This window comes from Cynocephalus volans, chromosome 8, assembly GCF_027409185.1.
Source record: "Cynocephalus volans isolate mCynVol1 chromosome 8, mCynVol1.pri, whole genome shotgun sequence".
NCBI lineage: Eukaryota > Metazoa > Chordata > Mammalia > Dermoptera > Cynocephalidae > Cynocephalus > Cynocephalus volans.
This window is the reverse complement of record NC_084467.1, coordinates 135,713,123-135,730,302: the sequence shown is the minus strand read 5'-3', so window position 1 is coordinate 135,730,302 and position 17,180 is coordinate 135,713,123. Positions and strand designations below refer to the sequence as shown.

General features: G+C 34.5%; 1 protein-coding gene across 1 annotated transcript in view; it reads left to right on the top strand.

Moving 5' to 3' along the window:
* The window catches only part of LOC134383517 (torsin-1A-interacting protein 2-like), a 28,646-nt gene extending 12,774 nt beyond the window's left edge, over positions 1-15,872 (top strand). Inside the window, exons 2-5 of the mRNA XM_063104647.1 lie at positions 6,847-7,024; positions 9,117-9,653; positions 11,980-12,075; positions 12,737-15,872. Of these exons, the coding sequence (XP_062960717.1) occupies positions 6,991-7,024; positions 9,117-9,653; positions 11,980-12,075; positions 12,737-13,494 (1,425 nt within the window). The 5' untranslated portion in view covers positions 6,847-6,990 and the 3' untranslated portion in view covers positions 13,495-15,872. The remainder of the gene's footprint in view (positions 1-6,846; positions 7,025-9,116; positions 9,654-11,979; positions 12,076-12,736) is intronic.
* The last annotated feature ends 1,308 nt before the right edge of the window (positions 15,873-17,180 follow it).

Genomic DNA, 17,180 nt, shown 5'->3' with positions numbered 1-17,180 from the left:
TTTGCTTTGCCGAAGTACAATACCAAGAGGTTTCATCTCAAACTGAAGGTCACTATTGATATTGTAGGTCATAACTCAGTCACACTTTTCTCATTAATTAAACTAATCAGGACTGTTCTAGCCCTCCTCACAAACATTTCTGTTTGGTCTCATTATAAGCTACATGAGTATATGGGCAAGAGAAAGGAATAAAAAATATTAATTTTAATATTAAGAAGGATACTTTGCCTTCAAACATGGTTATATTATCTATGTACATATGTATATCTGCTATACAGTCAGCCCTCAGAATCCATGTCATGTGGTAGAGCTCATAAGATTGAGCAAAGGAGCCTTTGTAGCTTTTCAGCTTAGGTCTTTTTAGTATGACTTCATGTGGCTAAAAATATTGCAGATTATTATAGAATACTCCATAGTTCGTATGAATAATGAATTTTATTAAAGTATATGTTGCTAAAATTAATTCTAGCAATGAATGATCTGGGGGGTTACCTAGTATTTTAAATTGTGTGAGCCATATTAGTCTGCTTTCATAGTGTGGAAGAGTTTTTAATATTATAATATGTAATGGTGGCATTTCTAAAATGCCCAATATAACTACTCACTGTTATTATATGGCAGACCTGGGAGTGGAAGGGTTAATGGAAACATGCTGGGACAGACTGTGAAGAAAATATACTCACCAAAGAGGTGGCTCTCATGGAATGTGGGTGAGGTGAATCTGAGGTAAGGTTCTTCTCTGAGTTAAAGAAGGAAGCCCAGGCAAACAGCAAGGCAAAAAGTAAGTTCATGGCATCCAAAGAATATGTGGCAATCCACATGTCATAGCTGTCTGTAAAAGTGAGATGAGCCAAACCCCTTTCATCTCTCCAGTCTCCCCTGGCATCCTTCGAGTCGGCGTGGAATTTTGGGGACACAGCTTGAAAACTGCTTTTTATAGAATGAAAATAATGGCCTTTCAGCTATCTGGGTTTGTATTCTAATTCTGACATTATTAAGTGATCTTGGGCATTTTAACCTCTGTTATGTAGTTTCTTCACCTGTGAAATATATGTAGTGTAATAATACCTACCTCATACTGTGTAGGGCTTAAATATGATAACATATCAATCATATGGCACATAGTAAACCTTCAGGACTAGGGAAGTTACAGGACAGCAAGGCAGAAGTTAGAATGAGGGAGTAAGATAGAGTCTTAGTTTTAGAACAGTGATTAAAGCCAATTGTTGAACTTGATGCTGAATTATTTAAAACTTCTTAAATCTCTCCCAATGCAGGACAAGATTGGTCTTGGGACTGAGGTTGAGCCTGTAGTTGTCAGTCAAATGGTCTTAGGTATAAAGATTAAGAGGCCTGGAGGGATGGATGACCCAAGGCAGATCCTTGTCACATTTTTTAGGTCCATTTATAATCTTAATTATGGTAGATGTAATTGCTGTATGATTTATTATATCACCTGAGACTTTACACAACACTGAAATAGCAGGATGAGAAAAGTTGAAGGATTTGTGCAAATCGCTGAGGTTATATGTGCTAGAGTCACAATTCAAACCTACATTCAGGTATTCCAGAGTCAGGGTGCTTTGTAGTTTGTTTAATATAAGATTCTTTAGCATTATGGTTAAAAGCTTGGGTCCCATAGCCACACTTCCTGAGTTTAAATCCTGACTTTGCCCTTTGTAGTTGTGTATTCTTGGATAAAATTCCTAATCTTTCTGTATCTCAGCTTCCTCATCTGTAAAATAGTAGGAATATTAATAGTTCATGCCTCAAGATAGTTTTGCAGATTGAATGAGTTAATACATAAAATACTTTGAAATACTTTGAATGCTGCCTAGCACAAAGAAGGTGCTCAGTAAATACTAGGTATTATAGTTGTCGTGTATGCTTTATATGTTATTTGTTTCCACAGCAGGATTGTAAATTGTTTGAGGGCCAAGATATCTGTCTTATAACCCTAGAGCTTAAATCCTTAATACATTTGTCATAGGTGGTTACTACGTCAAACATACAGAAAAGTGCAGAGAATAATATAATAAACACCTGTGTACTCACATCTAAACTACATTAACATTTTGCCACACTTACCTCAGTTCTTTTTATTTTCTTAAGAAACTTTATTATACAGTTGAAACTCACTCTTATTCCTTGAAGAAGCAAGCACTGAGTTGAAGTTGATGTGTATCCTGTTTATGTGTTTATTTTTGTTACACGTTTATATACATGTAAACAATATACAGTGACGAAAGTAATTGAATACTTTCAAAACGATTAGTATCAAATATATATATATATACATCAATTGTAGTTACTTTTACAGCACTTAATTTTGTACATTAGTATCTTCTAAACTTGGTTATGTGACTGCAGTACAAAAGTCATTTGGTGTACCAGACAGTGACATCCACCACTTGTCAAAGTGTTTACCATTGTACAATGAGATGAAGCAGAAAGAGTACAACTTAAAAGACAGAGCACAGGGCAGCCACATACACAGAGGAAGCAGTGAGGCAAATTTGCATCCCTCTTTAGGGAAGTCCCAGGAAATCAAAATTAATCAAATCATCCTTCAGCCTACTCCTACATCTAGTGCATTCTTCATAAAGGGAGAATAAAACCTTACATCTTTAACTTCTTTCAAGCCCTACTGGAAATAGTTACAGCAAAATGATGCAAGTTTTGCTGCAGATTTTAGGGTCACAGGGAAGTAGAGACAACTGTTAGTGATGAGGCTAGTTTTGTTTAAGTCGAGAAATGAGTCATTATCATCTCCACGTATGGGGCATTGAAAACCAGTATTTCACAATTGGACTTATAAGGGATTCACCATATGAAACACATATTCTTCATCAGTTTCTTTTTGCAAAAGAAACCATCAAAGTTATATTTTTTTGGACACGCATATAGAATGGCTTTTTCTGCAACTACTAAAAGTCTCCAGCAACCGTATTTTCCATCAGGATGAAGCTCTGCCTCACATCCATTACGCAGTCCAGAGGTTCCTAATGAACACATTTCCTGATATGGATTGGACACTGTTCAAAAGAGGACTTGCCCCTGGAACAGTTGCCTCCAGATCTCCCAGATACCATGTGACTTTTTGTGAGGTTGTGTCAAGAACCTTGTTTGTGGGCCAGCCTCGTGGCTCACTCTGGAGAGTGTGGCGCTTGTAGCGCCGAGGCTGCGGGTTCGGATTCTACATAGGGGTGGCCAGTGCGCTCACTGGCTGAGCGTGGTGCAGACAGCACCATGCTGAGGGTTGCGATCCTCGTACCGGTCAAAAACAAAACAAAACAAAACAAAAAAACGTTGTTTGTTTGTCCCACTTCTTCCTTGCAGCTGTGTGAGGGTATGCCATTTCAACAATGAACAGTGGTGACATGTTACAAAGCGGCTGAATGAAGAGGGCTACGTAATTGATGTGTGCTTTTTGATAGGAAAAGTGTGTTGAGCATTCATAAGATTATTGAAATATCTGTGATGGTTCCTTTGCATATTGTTTTTGACTGCAACTTCATTATCAAGTAATACGTTTTTTAATGCATTCGGTTCTGTTTGCAATAAAGTTTGTTGAGGATAATCTACATACAATAAATACAGAGATTTTAAGTTTATGACAAATGGAACCATTGCAGTAAAGATGTGAAACACTCTCATTACCACAAAAGGTTTCCTCATGCTGTTTTCTAGTCTATACTCCTTCCCTCAGTAACCATTATCCTGTTTTCTATCACCATAGAACATAATCATCTGCCTATTCTAGAATTTCGTGTGAATGGACATAAACTCTTATGTGTCACTTCTTCCATTCATATTTTTTGGATTCATGCATGTGGCATGTATCATATCAGTAGTTGGTTCATTTTTATTCCATTGTCCAATTCCATTGTCCAATTGAATCACTCTATATAGTATTGTTTTATGTTTCTTAAATTTTATATAAATGCTTTAATGCTGTATTCTTACAACTTTTTGAGATAATCTCTTTCATTTTAGTTGTTACATATAGTATTACGCTGTAAGAATATGCCATTGTTTTTTTTAACTCATTTCCTTATTAATGAATATTTAGGTTTTCTAATTTTTCCTCATTTTAATGCTGCAACAGATGTCCTTGGGTATGTGAGTTTCTCTAGCATATATCTAAAAGTGGAGTTGCTGATCTGTAGAATATGTGTGTCTTTACATGCCAGATTGCTTTCCAAAGTTGTAGTAACAGTTTACTTCACTGCCAGTTGGGTTCAAGAGCTCTCCAGATCTCACTAACACTTGATATTGCTTGACTTTTAACTTTTTGTTAATCTGCTTATTGTGAAGTAGCATCTCATCATTAATTTATTTTGCATTTCCTTGGCTACTGTTTTTACATATTCATTAGACTTTTAGGTTTCGTCTTTGTTGAATTGTTTGTTCATCTCTTCTGCCCACTCTTTAATAGCACCATTTGTCTTTTACTGATTTGTGGGAGTTTTTATGTATTCTAGATATTAATCCCTTACTGGTTGTATGTGTTACAGATATTTTTTAAATCAGTGACATATCTTTTAATTTTGATATCTTTTCTGGTGTAGAAATTAAAAATTTTGTAATGTGATCACATTTGTCAAATTTTCCTTTATGGTTTGTGTATTTTATATCTTATTTAAGAAACCCTTAAGGTTATAAAGATGTTTGATATTTTGTTCTGAAAGTTTCAAAGTTTCACTTTTCAAATTTAGGTCCTTAATCTGGAATTGATTTTTGTGTGAGATGGGAGGTAGAAATGTAATTTTTTTTCCCCGTTTGAATAGTCACTTGCCCCCAAACTATCTATTTATTAATCCATTCTTTCTCTTTTGTCACTTAGCCAGTTTCCTTTACATATATATGCATATATCCTATTTGTTCTTTTTGTCTGTTCTTGCACAAGTGCCCCATTATTTTTATTACTGTAAATTGATAGTAAGTCTTTGACATCTGTGATGAAAGCCCCCATTCTTCAGAATTATCTTGACTCTTCTTGATCCTTTGGTACTTTTTGTGAATTTTGGGATCAGCTGTGCATTCAATTAGAAACCAACAATAATCAAAAAGCTCACTTGAGATTTTGTTTCAAATTGCACTGAATTTAGAGATTAATTTGCAGAAATTTAGCATCGATGGTTTTGAGTCTTGCTGTCTATGCACATGATGTTTTTCTGTTTATTTAGGTCTTCTTTATAGCCTTCAATAAAGTTTTATACTTTTTCTCTAAAATTCTTTTTTTAAAAAACAGCTTTATTGAGATGTAAATTACATGACGTAAAATTCACCTCTCTCCAAAGTTTTTGCACATCTCTTGTTAGATTTATTACTAGGTACCTTTTTATTTTTATTACTGGGTACCTTACAGTTATTGTAAATAGTATCTTTGCTTTCTAAAAGTTTTGTCACTGGTACACAGCAAACTTTTTCCCTATTCTTTTCTTAGTTTGGCTGGCAGGAAAAAAAATTTTTTAAGAAACCTAAAAAGGACTAGGGACTTTTTATTTTCTGTCATGAGCTAGGATAGGAGAGCAACCCTCATTGCAACATATGATGGTAAAATTAAAAGAAAAGCCAAAATCCCAGTCCTGGGAGCTTGAAGATAAAAGGGGTGACAAGGAACCCTCCAAATCTGAGACATGTTCCTAAGTGTTCACATCAGCAGAAAGAAGGGCCTGTCCCTAACTTCTCCCTTCTCTTAGGGAATCACTCTTTATTCATACATTCATTCATTTTTTTCATATGCTTTTTGTTTAAAATACAGAGTTCTTACTCTGCACTAGGCACTGTGCTAGGCATTTGGAATTAAACGTTTTAATTGGTAAAATTTAATTTTACAAAAGAATATTGTGAGAAAAACACAAAGAAGGCTAGTTGGCTAGCCTCTCAACTATGCTATCAAAAAATATAACACTATACAAAGCTTTTCTGTATTTAATCCTCTTAGCAATCCTTACTTTCATTTTTACAGGTAATGAAGGTTAAGTAACTTGCTGATCAATTTTTTTTGACAAAAAATAAGATTTAGCTATAAAATGATATGATTAAGTTTATTGCTTATAAATTGCCTCTGATTTTGATTTCTTTTGTAGAAAGCTCATAATAGTTTTTCTTTATCTGTCTTCTTTGAGCATTGCATGAAAAGGTATCATATAAAGGGATATCTGTCTCCATATTTTACAAAAGAATACTGTGAGAAAACCACTAAGAAAGCAGCAATGTAATTCCAAATCTGTATTTCCTAGTACTTCAAGGCAGGCATCTTTGTTAATAGGTAGCCTATGTGCATTGTTATGTGTTAGTGGTAAGTGAAAGCTTTATATAGGTAGACTGGGAGAAAATTATATGGGACAGAATTGAAGACATAAAGGAATCTGCAGTGATTGCCTCAGTAGTGACTTAAATTTCCACTCAGAATTATATTTTATTTCGTTTTCAAAGCTATTCTCTTTAAAATCTGTCACTCGATCTTTTTTTTTGCAACTGGCTGGTACGGGGATCGAACTCTTGATCTTGCTGCTGTCAGCACCACGCTCTAACCAACTGAGCTAACCTGCTAGCCCGCTCGATCTTTTTATACTCTTTAAACTACACAAGAATCTATTAGGAGATTAAGACATATATGCAAGGTTAATGGTCTGGAGTTTTTTTCTTTTTGCAGCCTAGGATTTGGAGTATGATCCTCATGAAAACTGGAAAGCACTTTTTCTTCACTAAAAAAGTTTTAAAAGTTTCAGAGAAGAAATACAACTCAAATAAACAGATGTAAGAAATAATGCTGAAACTGGTATTTCTTCCTTGTATGGATAAAAAGTCATTTAATTTTTTTTTATTTTATTTTAGTCACCCTACATATGCCTTGTTTCCTGGGTCCACGGAAAGCATGAGTCTGTTGGGACTTGGGACAAGAAGAAAGCAAGACATCTTTACAAAGAAAACCAGTTACTAAAAAAAGTATCCCAAACTGTGAAGAGATAGAACACAAACATGACTGACAGTGGACTTAGGGATCCTCAAGAGGGTAAGACTAGTTTGTACAGCACTGACGTTTGTGCTGTAGGAAACTAGGGCTGTATTAAGGGAATATTTCTGATGACTAAAACCTGAAGTTTTGAAGTAAAAAAGCTAATTCAGTGGATTGAATTGTTATGATTATTCTTATTCTTTCATATTTATTGAATTTTACCATTATATGGAAGATAAATGTTTTAAAGGCTGCAATAGCAGGGACGTATAGTATTGGAAAAATACAGTGCATCTTTAAAAAATGATAGTAGACAAATCTTCAGAGTTATATTTGTAAAATTAAAAAGAATTAATATGATGTGCTATATTTAGAGGGGAACTTTCAATTATAGGTAAGGATGAAATTTAAGTTTATTCAGCTTATATGAGGGTGTTTCAAAAAGTTCATGGAAAAATAAAAGTTAATATGAATATTTTCATGAACTTTTTTGAAGTACCTGTGTACGTATATATAGGAGATATAAAACAGGCAGAATATGAAATTGGTTTCTCAGAAGAGAAAGAGGACATATTTATTTTAAACCTTTTATTGTATGAGTTTTTAAATATATAAAAGTAGAACAGTATAATGAACCCCACGTATACTCAACATCCATCTTCAACTATTACCAACATAAAGCTGACCTTGTTGCCTGTCCTGGATTATTTGAACTTAAATCCAAGATATTTTATTTGTAAATAGTTTATATCTCTTAAGGATAGATTCTTTTTAAAAAACATAACCAAAATATTATCATCACACCTAAAAAACAAATTAGCAATTATTCCTTAATATCACATGTCTTGTCAGTATTCACATTTCCCAAATTGTCTCATAATTTTTTTTCTCTCTAGTTGGGCCACACACTGCAATCGACTGATAGATCTTCTAGGTTGCTTTTTTTTTTTTTTTTTTTTTTTTGAAAAAAGCTTTGTTATAGAAAATTTCAAACATATATAAAAGGAAATAGAGAGGTGAAGTGAACCTCGGTGTACTCATTAAACAGCTTCATCTGCTGTCAACATGTGGCGAATATTGTTTCGTCTGTGCTTCCTCACTTTTCCCTTTCCCCATATCATTTAGCTGAAACAAATTCTAGACATTCTGTAATTTTAGCCTTAAATACTTGAATACCTATCTCTAAAAGATAGGATTTTTAAAAGAAATCATGATACCCTTATCACACCTAGAAAGATGAATAAAAATTCCTTAGTATTGTCAAATATCTGGTGGTCAGATTTTCCTGGTTATCTCATAAATGTTTCTTTAATGACTGGTTTATTTGAAACTGAATGTAAACATTGTAATCCACATATTATATTTGGTTTATGTGTCTCTTAAGTTTCTCTTTATCAATAGCTTGCTCCCCTTTTTTCCTCCCTTTTCTTGCCATTTATTTTTATTTCTTGCCATTATTAAAGAAATAGAGTCTTTTGTCCCTTGGAATTTCCCACATTCTGTTGAATTCATTCCTGAGGCACAGTTTAATGTATTCCTCTATCGCCGAATTTCTTGGGAATTGATAGTTAGCTCAAGAAGCTTGATCTGATTCAAGTTCAGTTGTTGGCAAGAATACCTCATATGTGGTGTAGTGTACTTCCCTTTGCATTGTATTGGGAGGTTAACGATGCCTGTTTTTGTCATTGATCAGTGAGTTCAGTAGTTGTCAATCTGATTCATCCATTATAAAATTCCCTATCAGCCATCTATTTGCATAATGGTTTTAGCTACCACTGATAATCATTGCCTCTCATTAGGAAAGAAGATATACAAGGGGTCTTCAAAAAAGTTCATGTAAAGATTCGTATTATCTTTTAATTCAGTTTTTCCACAAACTTTTTGAAGTACACTCATATTTAATATAACCAAAAGTTGCTTCTGCCATTCAAAATTGTTTTACATTAGTGTTATTTGTTAGATTTATTAGCATGATAAGTTTGTCTGTTTTAATCACTTTTAGTGGGAGCCAAGAGAAATAATGTTTAGAAAGGGTGCCTTGTAAACCATGAAAACCCTATAAATATTATTATTAATCAGAGACCTTGTTAAAATACAAAAATATGAAGAAATTTCTTTCAATAAAAATTGTAAATTTTTATCTCAATAGACTGTCAAAAGGATTTGGAAAATGATCCATCAATACATTCTCAGGCCCAGGAGACCACAGTCACAGCAAGTACCACTGAAGAAGCTCAAACCCCACACCCTGCCTCTGGTCTTAACAGAGACCACCAAGACATACAAGTAATAGGTCCAGAAAGTGCAGATATGGGTGATGAAACAGAAAGTCCCGATGAAACAGAAAGTCCCGATGAAACAAATTTGGGGAAATATCCAAAGGATAAAACAGAACATGAGAACAACCAAAGTTTTCAGGATGGAGAACAAGGGCGTCATCTTCCTTCAGAAAGTCTGGGTGAAGAACCCTTGGATCCAGATCCTAATTGTTCTCCAAGTGACAAAGTAGGAAGAGCAGATGCACACTCAGGGAGCAGCTCGGCAGCCCTCCCTGAGGAAGCGAGTGACAGTACCAGGGCTTCTCAGGAGCCACTTGCTGCAGACTTCTGGGAGGTTCTGAGTCCTGGTCATTCCAGTGCAGGGCTAGAGAGCCAAGATACCCTGAGGAGGCGACTGCTGACACCAGGTGAGAGAACCCACTGAATTACTATCCTGTTTTGTATTGCTCTGTTACTGAGAACACAGTGTAAGTCAAGGGCCTTCTTTTCAGAGAAGTTTAATCTGTCTTTTATAGGATTAAAGCCTTTGGGCCTTGCCCAAGGTTGCACAAAGCTGCATGGCTGAGTTGAGATTAGATGAGGTTTCTCATCTCCTACGCTCGTTTATTCCTCTACATTAAGTTGCTTCCTCTACATTAAGTTACATTAAGTGCATAAACTGCATTTGTAAACAATCTTTATTTTTTGAAGGCTGGCCATAAACAATCTTTTTATTTACTGTTTGTATTAATGCAATATGACAAAAAGCGGCATAACTTTAAAAATTTGCCTCTGGCTTTTTCTCTGTTTCTTATGAGAATTTTTTTTTTTTTTTTTTTTAAGATGACCAGTAAGGGGATCTTAACCCTTGACTTGGTGTTGTCAGCACCACACTCTCCCAAGTGAGCCACGGGTCGGCCCTTCTTATGAGAATATTTTGACTTAACAATTTTTAAAATCTTTTACTTTGGGGGAAACTAAATGTATAAATCAAGAGATGGGTATATTTTAAAATAAATATTAATGGTGCACTATCCTTAACTCAGTCATATTTCAGTTTTAAAGAACTTTGAGCAAATCAGTTAATTTATACCTGATATTTTCCCTGCTTGTATAATAGGAGGAACAAGTGTATCTTCCCTTATGAAGGTAAAGAGTTGCAGTGTGCTAAATCCTTAACTGGCACTAAACAGATGTGGATTCTAGTTGTGGCCCTACCACTTGCTAATTTGGGTGACTTTGGGCAAGTCTCTTTTAACTTTTTGGTATTCACTTTTCTATTTATAAAATGAAGGAGTTGGATGCGATGATATCCAGGGTCTCTTTTGACTCTCACCTTCTGTGATTGTATATGTGGAGTTGTATTTTTTAAGTACTCTGAAGAGCTCAGTCAAAAATGCCCATTTTGCCAGTGCAAAGGAATATAAAATATAAGACATTCTCTTCATCAGGGACTTGACCAAGGGCTAGTAATTCATATTTCACTGCAAATCAGTGACTGATCTCGAATATATGTCTCATTCATTAATCATGAGAATAGTCTGTAACTTCGGTGAAGGCAAGGACTGTTTCTCTCTCATTCTTTGTATATCTCTGGCACCTGGCACATAGAAGCAACTTTATGAATGTTTGTCAAATAAATGAATGAATGATTTATATGGACCATTATCTGCCATCACAATTTCACCATGAAGTAGGTTCACTGTGAGCAGAAAAAGAAAATAGTTTAAAAAGTGCAGTTTATGTGTGGGAAGCAACTCTGTATAGTGGAATGAGCTCCTCTATAGTCTAGGAGATGAAAAACCTCATTCTAAGCACAACTCAGCCACATCTCTATGTGACCTTGGGCAAGGCCCTTAACATCCCTGGACCTTTTTTTTAACCATACATTAAGTAGGGGGTTGGAGTAGGTGATTGTTAAAGATCATTTCAGTCTTTAAATTCCATGGTAGGATATTTTAAGAACCTATTTGTTGGTGTGATGTGAACTGTCCTTTATAGGTGAAGATGATTCCACTTCTCTATGCTAATAGATGTACCTGGCTAGGATCAAGCGCACATCTAGACTCTAGAGTGTTTTAGTTTAGAGTGCTACAAAATATTGCTTGTCTTTTCACCCACATATTTTAAGATTGGTATGCTCACCCTGCACCTAGATTTTTACATAATTTATAAATTTTCTTCACCTATATTCCTTGCTTTGTATACCTCCTTTACAGTCTCAAACTTGCTTTTGTAAGCTGTGGTGCAACTGTGCAGTAATCTCTCCTATTTCTGCACTTAGTACCCCTGTTATTTTTATACTTGAGGTCTTGAGGAGCCATGTGAGACTTGAACACTGGAATTAGAGCATCATTGCCCTGTGATGTTGAGTATTGTGTACAGATATTTCTTAAATCTCTTCTCAATTTTGTACATTTTGTTGAACCACATTTTAGATAGGTTGGGCTGTACTATTAGAATGCTTCTTTGTACTTGATGTAAGGGGCCATGAGGAACTGTGAATGTAGCAATAGTATCCTTGAGTGAATTTCACAGCACTTCATTTTATTCTTCCAAGTAGAATAAAAGTAATAGTGAGCCTTAAGGAAAAGACAGGAAAAAATTTAGCTTTGTTTAAAATAAAAGAAGATTTTTACAAAGTATAGAAATCCTCTCAGTCAAAGGATTCTTTGGCTTGGTGAGAGATACAAAGGTATATGTACTTTCATTAGTGTACTGTATAAAAGTGATATTGTTCCTTTTTTCCCTCAGAGGCTGGAAGTCAACAAGAAACACAAAAATTGGAAGAAAACAAAGAGAATGCACTGGAGGACACAAAGACTAATAAAAAGGGTTTTTGGAGCTATGGTGAGAACAAACTTTATTTTATTTACTGTTGATTCATATTTAGAAATCCTAAGTGAAAATGCCTAGAAAACTAGCAGATTTAAACAGTTTTAACATTGTATTAATATATATATTTTTTAATGTTTGATAATAAGTCTTAGTAAAATAAAGCAATAGAGTTTTAGGGATTTTTTTCTCTTAGGGATGCTGGGTGATATTTTGCTGTGCTTACCAAAATGAAAATTCCCACAGTAGGAAGTGTTTTTCATAAACAAGAAACTAAAACTGCTTTTTCAGTTAGAGAGTACTAACTTCTCAGGTGGCATTAGGGTTTAACCCCTAAAAAAGAAATGGTCTGCTGTAGGTTGAAGTACTTTGAGAAGGTGCAAGAAAATCCTAATAGCTTATTTCTGAATCACATTATTAGTTATAACAACAAATACATAAACTCAGCTTTTACCTTTTAACAAATAAATTGTATCTTTGTATAATTAGAGAATAGACTAGAAAAAAGGTATTTCTAGTAGACTTTAATAACAGAAAGTTTAAACAAATTAGGCGAAAGAAACTTGCCACTTCCAGTAAAACCTGACAGAATCTCTACATCATTTTACCCTACTGCAGGCTTCGTTTCTGACTCATGTTCTCTCTGATTTTCTATTCTCTTCTCCTTCTTTGACAGGCCGCATCTTTCTTGGCTTCCTGGTTGTTGCCCTTGTGCTGGGTTCTGTTCATAGCTACTATTCCTCTCCAGCCCAGCAAGTACCCAAAAATCCAGCCTTGGAAGCCTTCTTAGCTCAGTTCAGCCAATTGAAGGATAAATTTCCAGGCCAGAGTTCCTTTGTGTGGCACAGAGGATGTAAGTTTCTCCAGAAACACCTCAATGCTTCAAACCCCACTGAGCCAGCCACCATCATATTTACAGCAGCTCGAGAGGGAAGAGAGACCCTGAAGTGCCTGAGCCGCCATGTTGCTGATGCCTACACCTCTTTCCAGAAAGCCTCTGCCATTGAGATTGATGGGGCTGGAAGAACCTCGCAGGACAGTGACACAGTCAAGCTGTTGGTTGACATGGAGCTGAGCTATGGATTTGAGAATGGCCAGAAGGCTGCCGTGGTGTACCACTTTGAATCCCTTCCTGCGGGCTCCACCTTGATCTTCTACAAGTATTGTGATCATGAGAATGCTGCCTTTAAAGATGTGGCCCTGGTCCTGACTGTCCTACTGGAAGAGGAAACATTAAAAGCAAGTGTAGGCCCAAGAGAAACTGAAGAAAAAGTGAGGGATTTACTGTGGGCCAAGTTTACCAACTCTGACACTCCCAGCTCCTTCAACCACATGGACTCAGACAAATTGAGTGGGCTGTGGAGCCGTATTTCACACCTGGTTCTGCCGGTCCAGCCAGTGAGGAACATAGAAGAACAGGGATGCCTTTTATAAAGCTAAGCACAGAGTTGGTTATGGAAAGCATAGGTTTATGAAAAGTCAGTTTAAAGGCCTTCCATTTACATGGAAGGTGGTTGATAAATATGAGGAAATAGCCTGAAAAGCACAAATGAGCTTATTTTAGAAAAAAAGTTTTCATTTGTTACTTTTTCTAAAATCTTTCTAATCTAAGCTTTGACAGAGTTAAAAATTGACCTTTTTTTGTTTGCCTTTTCAAGCAAATCAGGTTTGAAATATATCATGTTATGTATGCTGAGTAATATATATCATGTAATTTTTTTTAATCCCAAAATATAGCAGTAGAATTATTGCACATGAAAATATCCTTCTCAGAGTAACTACAGAGTGATTTTTGTTTTGTTAAGTGAGATTCAGCCTTTGGATAGTGTTTATACTTGGACTAAAGCAATTACAGTTATGAAGCAATGATAATTTTTAGAAAAATTTTCTATCACATATTAAATATTTTAAAAACTTGCTTTAATAACCTAGTTCTGAGATTGTATCTTATACTAGTTTCCACTTTTGGGTAGTATGAAAAAAGGAAATATGAATTAATACCATCAGATCTTACCTAAATACTATATGTTAGGCACTGTGCTTTTATTCCGTTAATGAGCTGAGGAGAAAACAGCTGTACTAAAAGCATTCTTAAGAAATGGAATCAATGGGGAAATTGTTTATAATAATTGGAAATGAAGAAATCCCAATTGGCTATATCTTTACTTCAGCTTTCTTGAATAATTTAGAGCAGTGGTTTTCAAACTGTGTCTGCTGGCAGCCCTCCCCTTTGTATCAAAGCAGTTCTGCTTTTGACTATTTTATATATTGGGGTTCTCCATAAAATTTCATTGGAACAAAGAGTTTCACTGATAATGAAGTTTGAAAACCATTGATTAAGTGAAAAAACATCTTAGAAGATAGGAAATGAGTAGAAAAAAATGAATGTATTAAAACTTAAAATAGGACATAGATGAAATATAGGTTTATTGTATAGATACACTATTTACAAAGGATAAAGACCTGCAGATGAACAGCAGAATGTATAAGCTAGCATTTACTAGCATGTTTCTGATGCTTTTGTTCATTTCTGTTAATCATCATTTCTGTCTCCCCTGAATGAAATTTTATAATTGTCTAGCATGAGAGTTTGAATGCCCTTTCAGCAGAATGTATTTTAATAACCAATTTAATAGTAGATTTTATATGGACACATTGGCATAAATTCGCCATAGCTTATTTGCTATGCAGGGATGGAACATTATATAATGCAGCTTATTTCTTGACCAACCAATTAGAAGTACTCTTAGGTTAAGAATGTGAGAAATGCAAGAGATACTGTACTTAGTGAGGGGAAGCAGAAATGGTAGATAGATTCACAGAGATTTTAATGGCCAGTGTTAATTGTTGGATCATGTTCTGTGATTGTAACAAAGATTCAGAACAGTATATGTGAAGACAGTAGTTGCTGATTAGTATTTGAGCTCTGTAAGCAGAACTCTAGTAAAATGATCTAGACCTAACAAAGGGTCTGTTCCGTTATATGGACTATCACCATGATCCTGGAATGTTTCAACTAGGTTTTGGCCTTTTCTGCTTCTATGAGATCATATATAAGAAGTCATGTGATTAAAATATGGAAGGATTTTAGGAAACACTAAGAAGATATAGGGATCTTTATTGATACCTGAAAAGATCACAAAGATATGTGGAAGAAAGTCACAGGAAAAACACATAAATCTGTTCTCAAGTTGTGCTCAGTTGAGTGTAGAGGCGTAGCTGAAGGAACAATTTGCATATGGGACTTTGAAGGAATCTTCCAATAGATTTGAGAAAAGACCTGAATGCAAAATCAAAGAATAGTGAATCAATGTAAATCCAATATAAAATCAGAGAAAATTGAAAAATCTATATGCCATATTTGATTTTTTTTCTGTATTTCTAGATCTTAGATGCTAGCATTACATCAAACAAAATCAATAGTGCCTTGTAGAACTGTTATGCTGGCCTGCTGACTTAGATCTATAAAAGAATAAGTATGAAGTATACACACCACCTAATCAATGTCTGCGACTCAGACCATGGTTGAAACAAAGATTCTTGTTTCTTCCTTCAACTGAGTGTCATTTACTTTCAATATAATTTAGAAAAATAGATTTATTGAAGTCACAATTTTTTTTTACTGTTGAGCCTTTGTTAAAAACACTTTTCCTTCCATGTATAAGTGCAGTTGACAGGCTTGTTAGTTTTCTGTCCGCTATTTCAAAAATCATTTTAAAAGGAAGCAGTATGTTAGTTCTGGGTCTTTTCATGAATAAAATGATTACTTTTAAAGTATATAACTTTATATTTTTTTAAATATACAAATATTAAAATCTGTTACCTAATGTACTCTCAGGTTAATTTCTATTCGATTGTTTTTATTTTTTGCATTTTTTAAGTTTTCAAATTTTCTTTCATGTATCTAATAGTTCACCTTTCATTATTGTAGTAGATAATTTGCTTATTTGACTTAGAAAAATGATTTGTGGGCATATGATACCATACATGATACCTAAACATCACCATTTAATTATTATCACAGGACAACTTTCGTTACATTATATATTCATATAAATCACTTCTTGAGTAATACCAGAGTTGTAGAAGCAAGTGATAGAATCAGAAACTGTCTTTGGATTGTTTCCCCTCCCATAGGATAAATTTTAGGTTTTCTAGTTAGTTTCCAGGGCCTGGCAGAAAAGTTCTAGGGGGTTCAATCACTAAAGGTAGTGATGCTGTTTGTTTCTATTTCTATTTTTTAGATTAATCAGTTAGCAATTTCAATACATTTTATTTGGAAGCTGCCAAGCTTATGGGGGTTAGTTAGCCTCAGCGTACCCGTGACTCACTGTCCTCTCAGCTAATGACCCCACTGAACAATGCTATTTCGCTGAGGTGGTTTTGGCACTTTACATAACAGCTTTTAATTGTTTGACTTATACTTTTATCTGTTAAACAAGAAGCATAATGAGCATTGATGTTAAAACATAACAAACATGTATGTGAGAGTGATAGTAATTCAGCAAGGTGATCTTCACCAGCGCTGTATTTACATGTATCTGACCAGAATTTTTATGCAGCAATACAGGTCTCTAGTACTTCAAAAAATGATGTTAAATAGATAATATAATTATTATATTTGATTAGGGTTATCATTTAATGGGACTAAAGCTTATATTCATAGTTTACTTATAGATAAGTACTCGCAAAAAGCAACATGAAAACTTTCTTTTGTCATTTGAAAACAAAGCATAACAATTATAAAAATAAACCAGTACATCTATGTAAAGCCCTTAATATATCATTTTGTAAAACCAGTTTTAATCTGTTTTTCAAGTTGAATACAAGGGTACTTCAAAAAGTTTGTGGGAAAATAGAATTGAAAGATAATATACTTTTTGAAGACCCTTTGTATGTAGTTAAACATCAGTCTTCATTTAATGTTTTGTTCACTAATCTGAGCATAATATATTTCTTTTTTAATTTGTTGAGGAGTCATGGTGGTTTTTTTTTTTGTTTTTTTTTTTTTGAAGCTAAGTACCCTGAACACTGTATCACTTGTTCAATGAGAAAGTTGATTCTTATCTTTATGGAAAATGCTTGTGAATAATATATTTGCAAAGAAAATATTACCAATT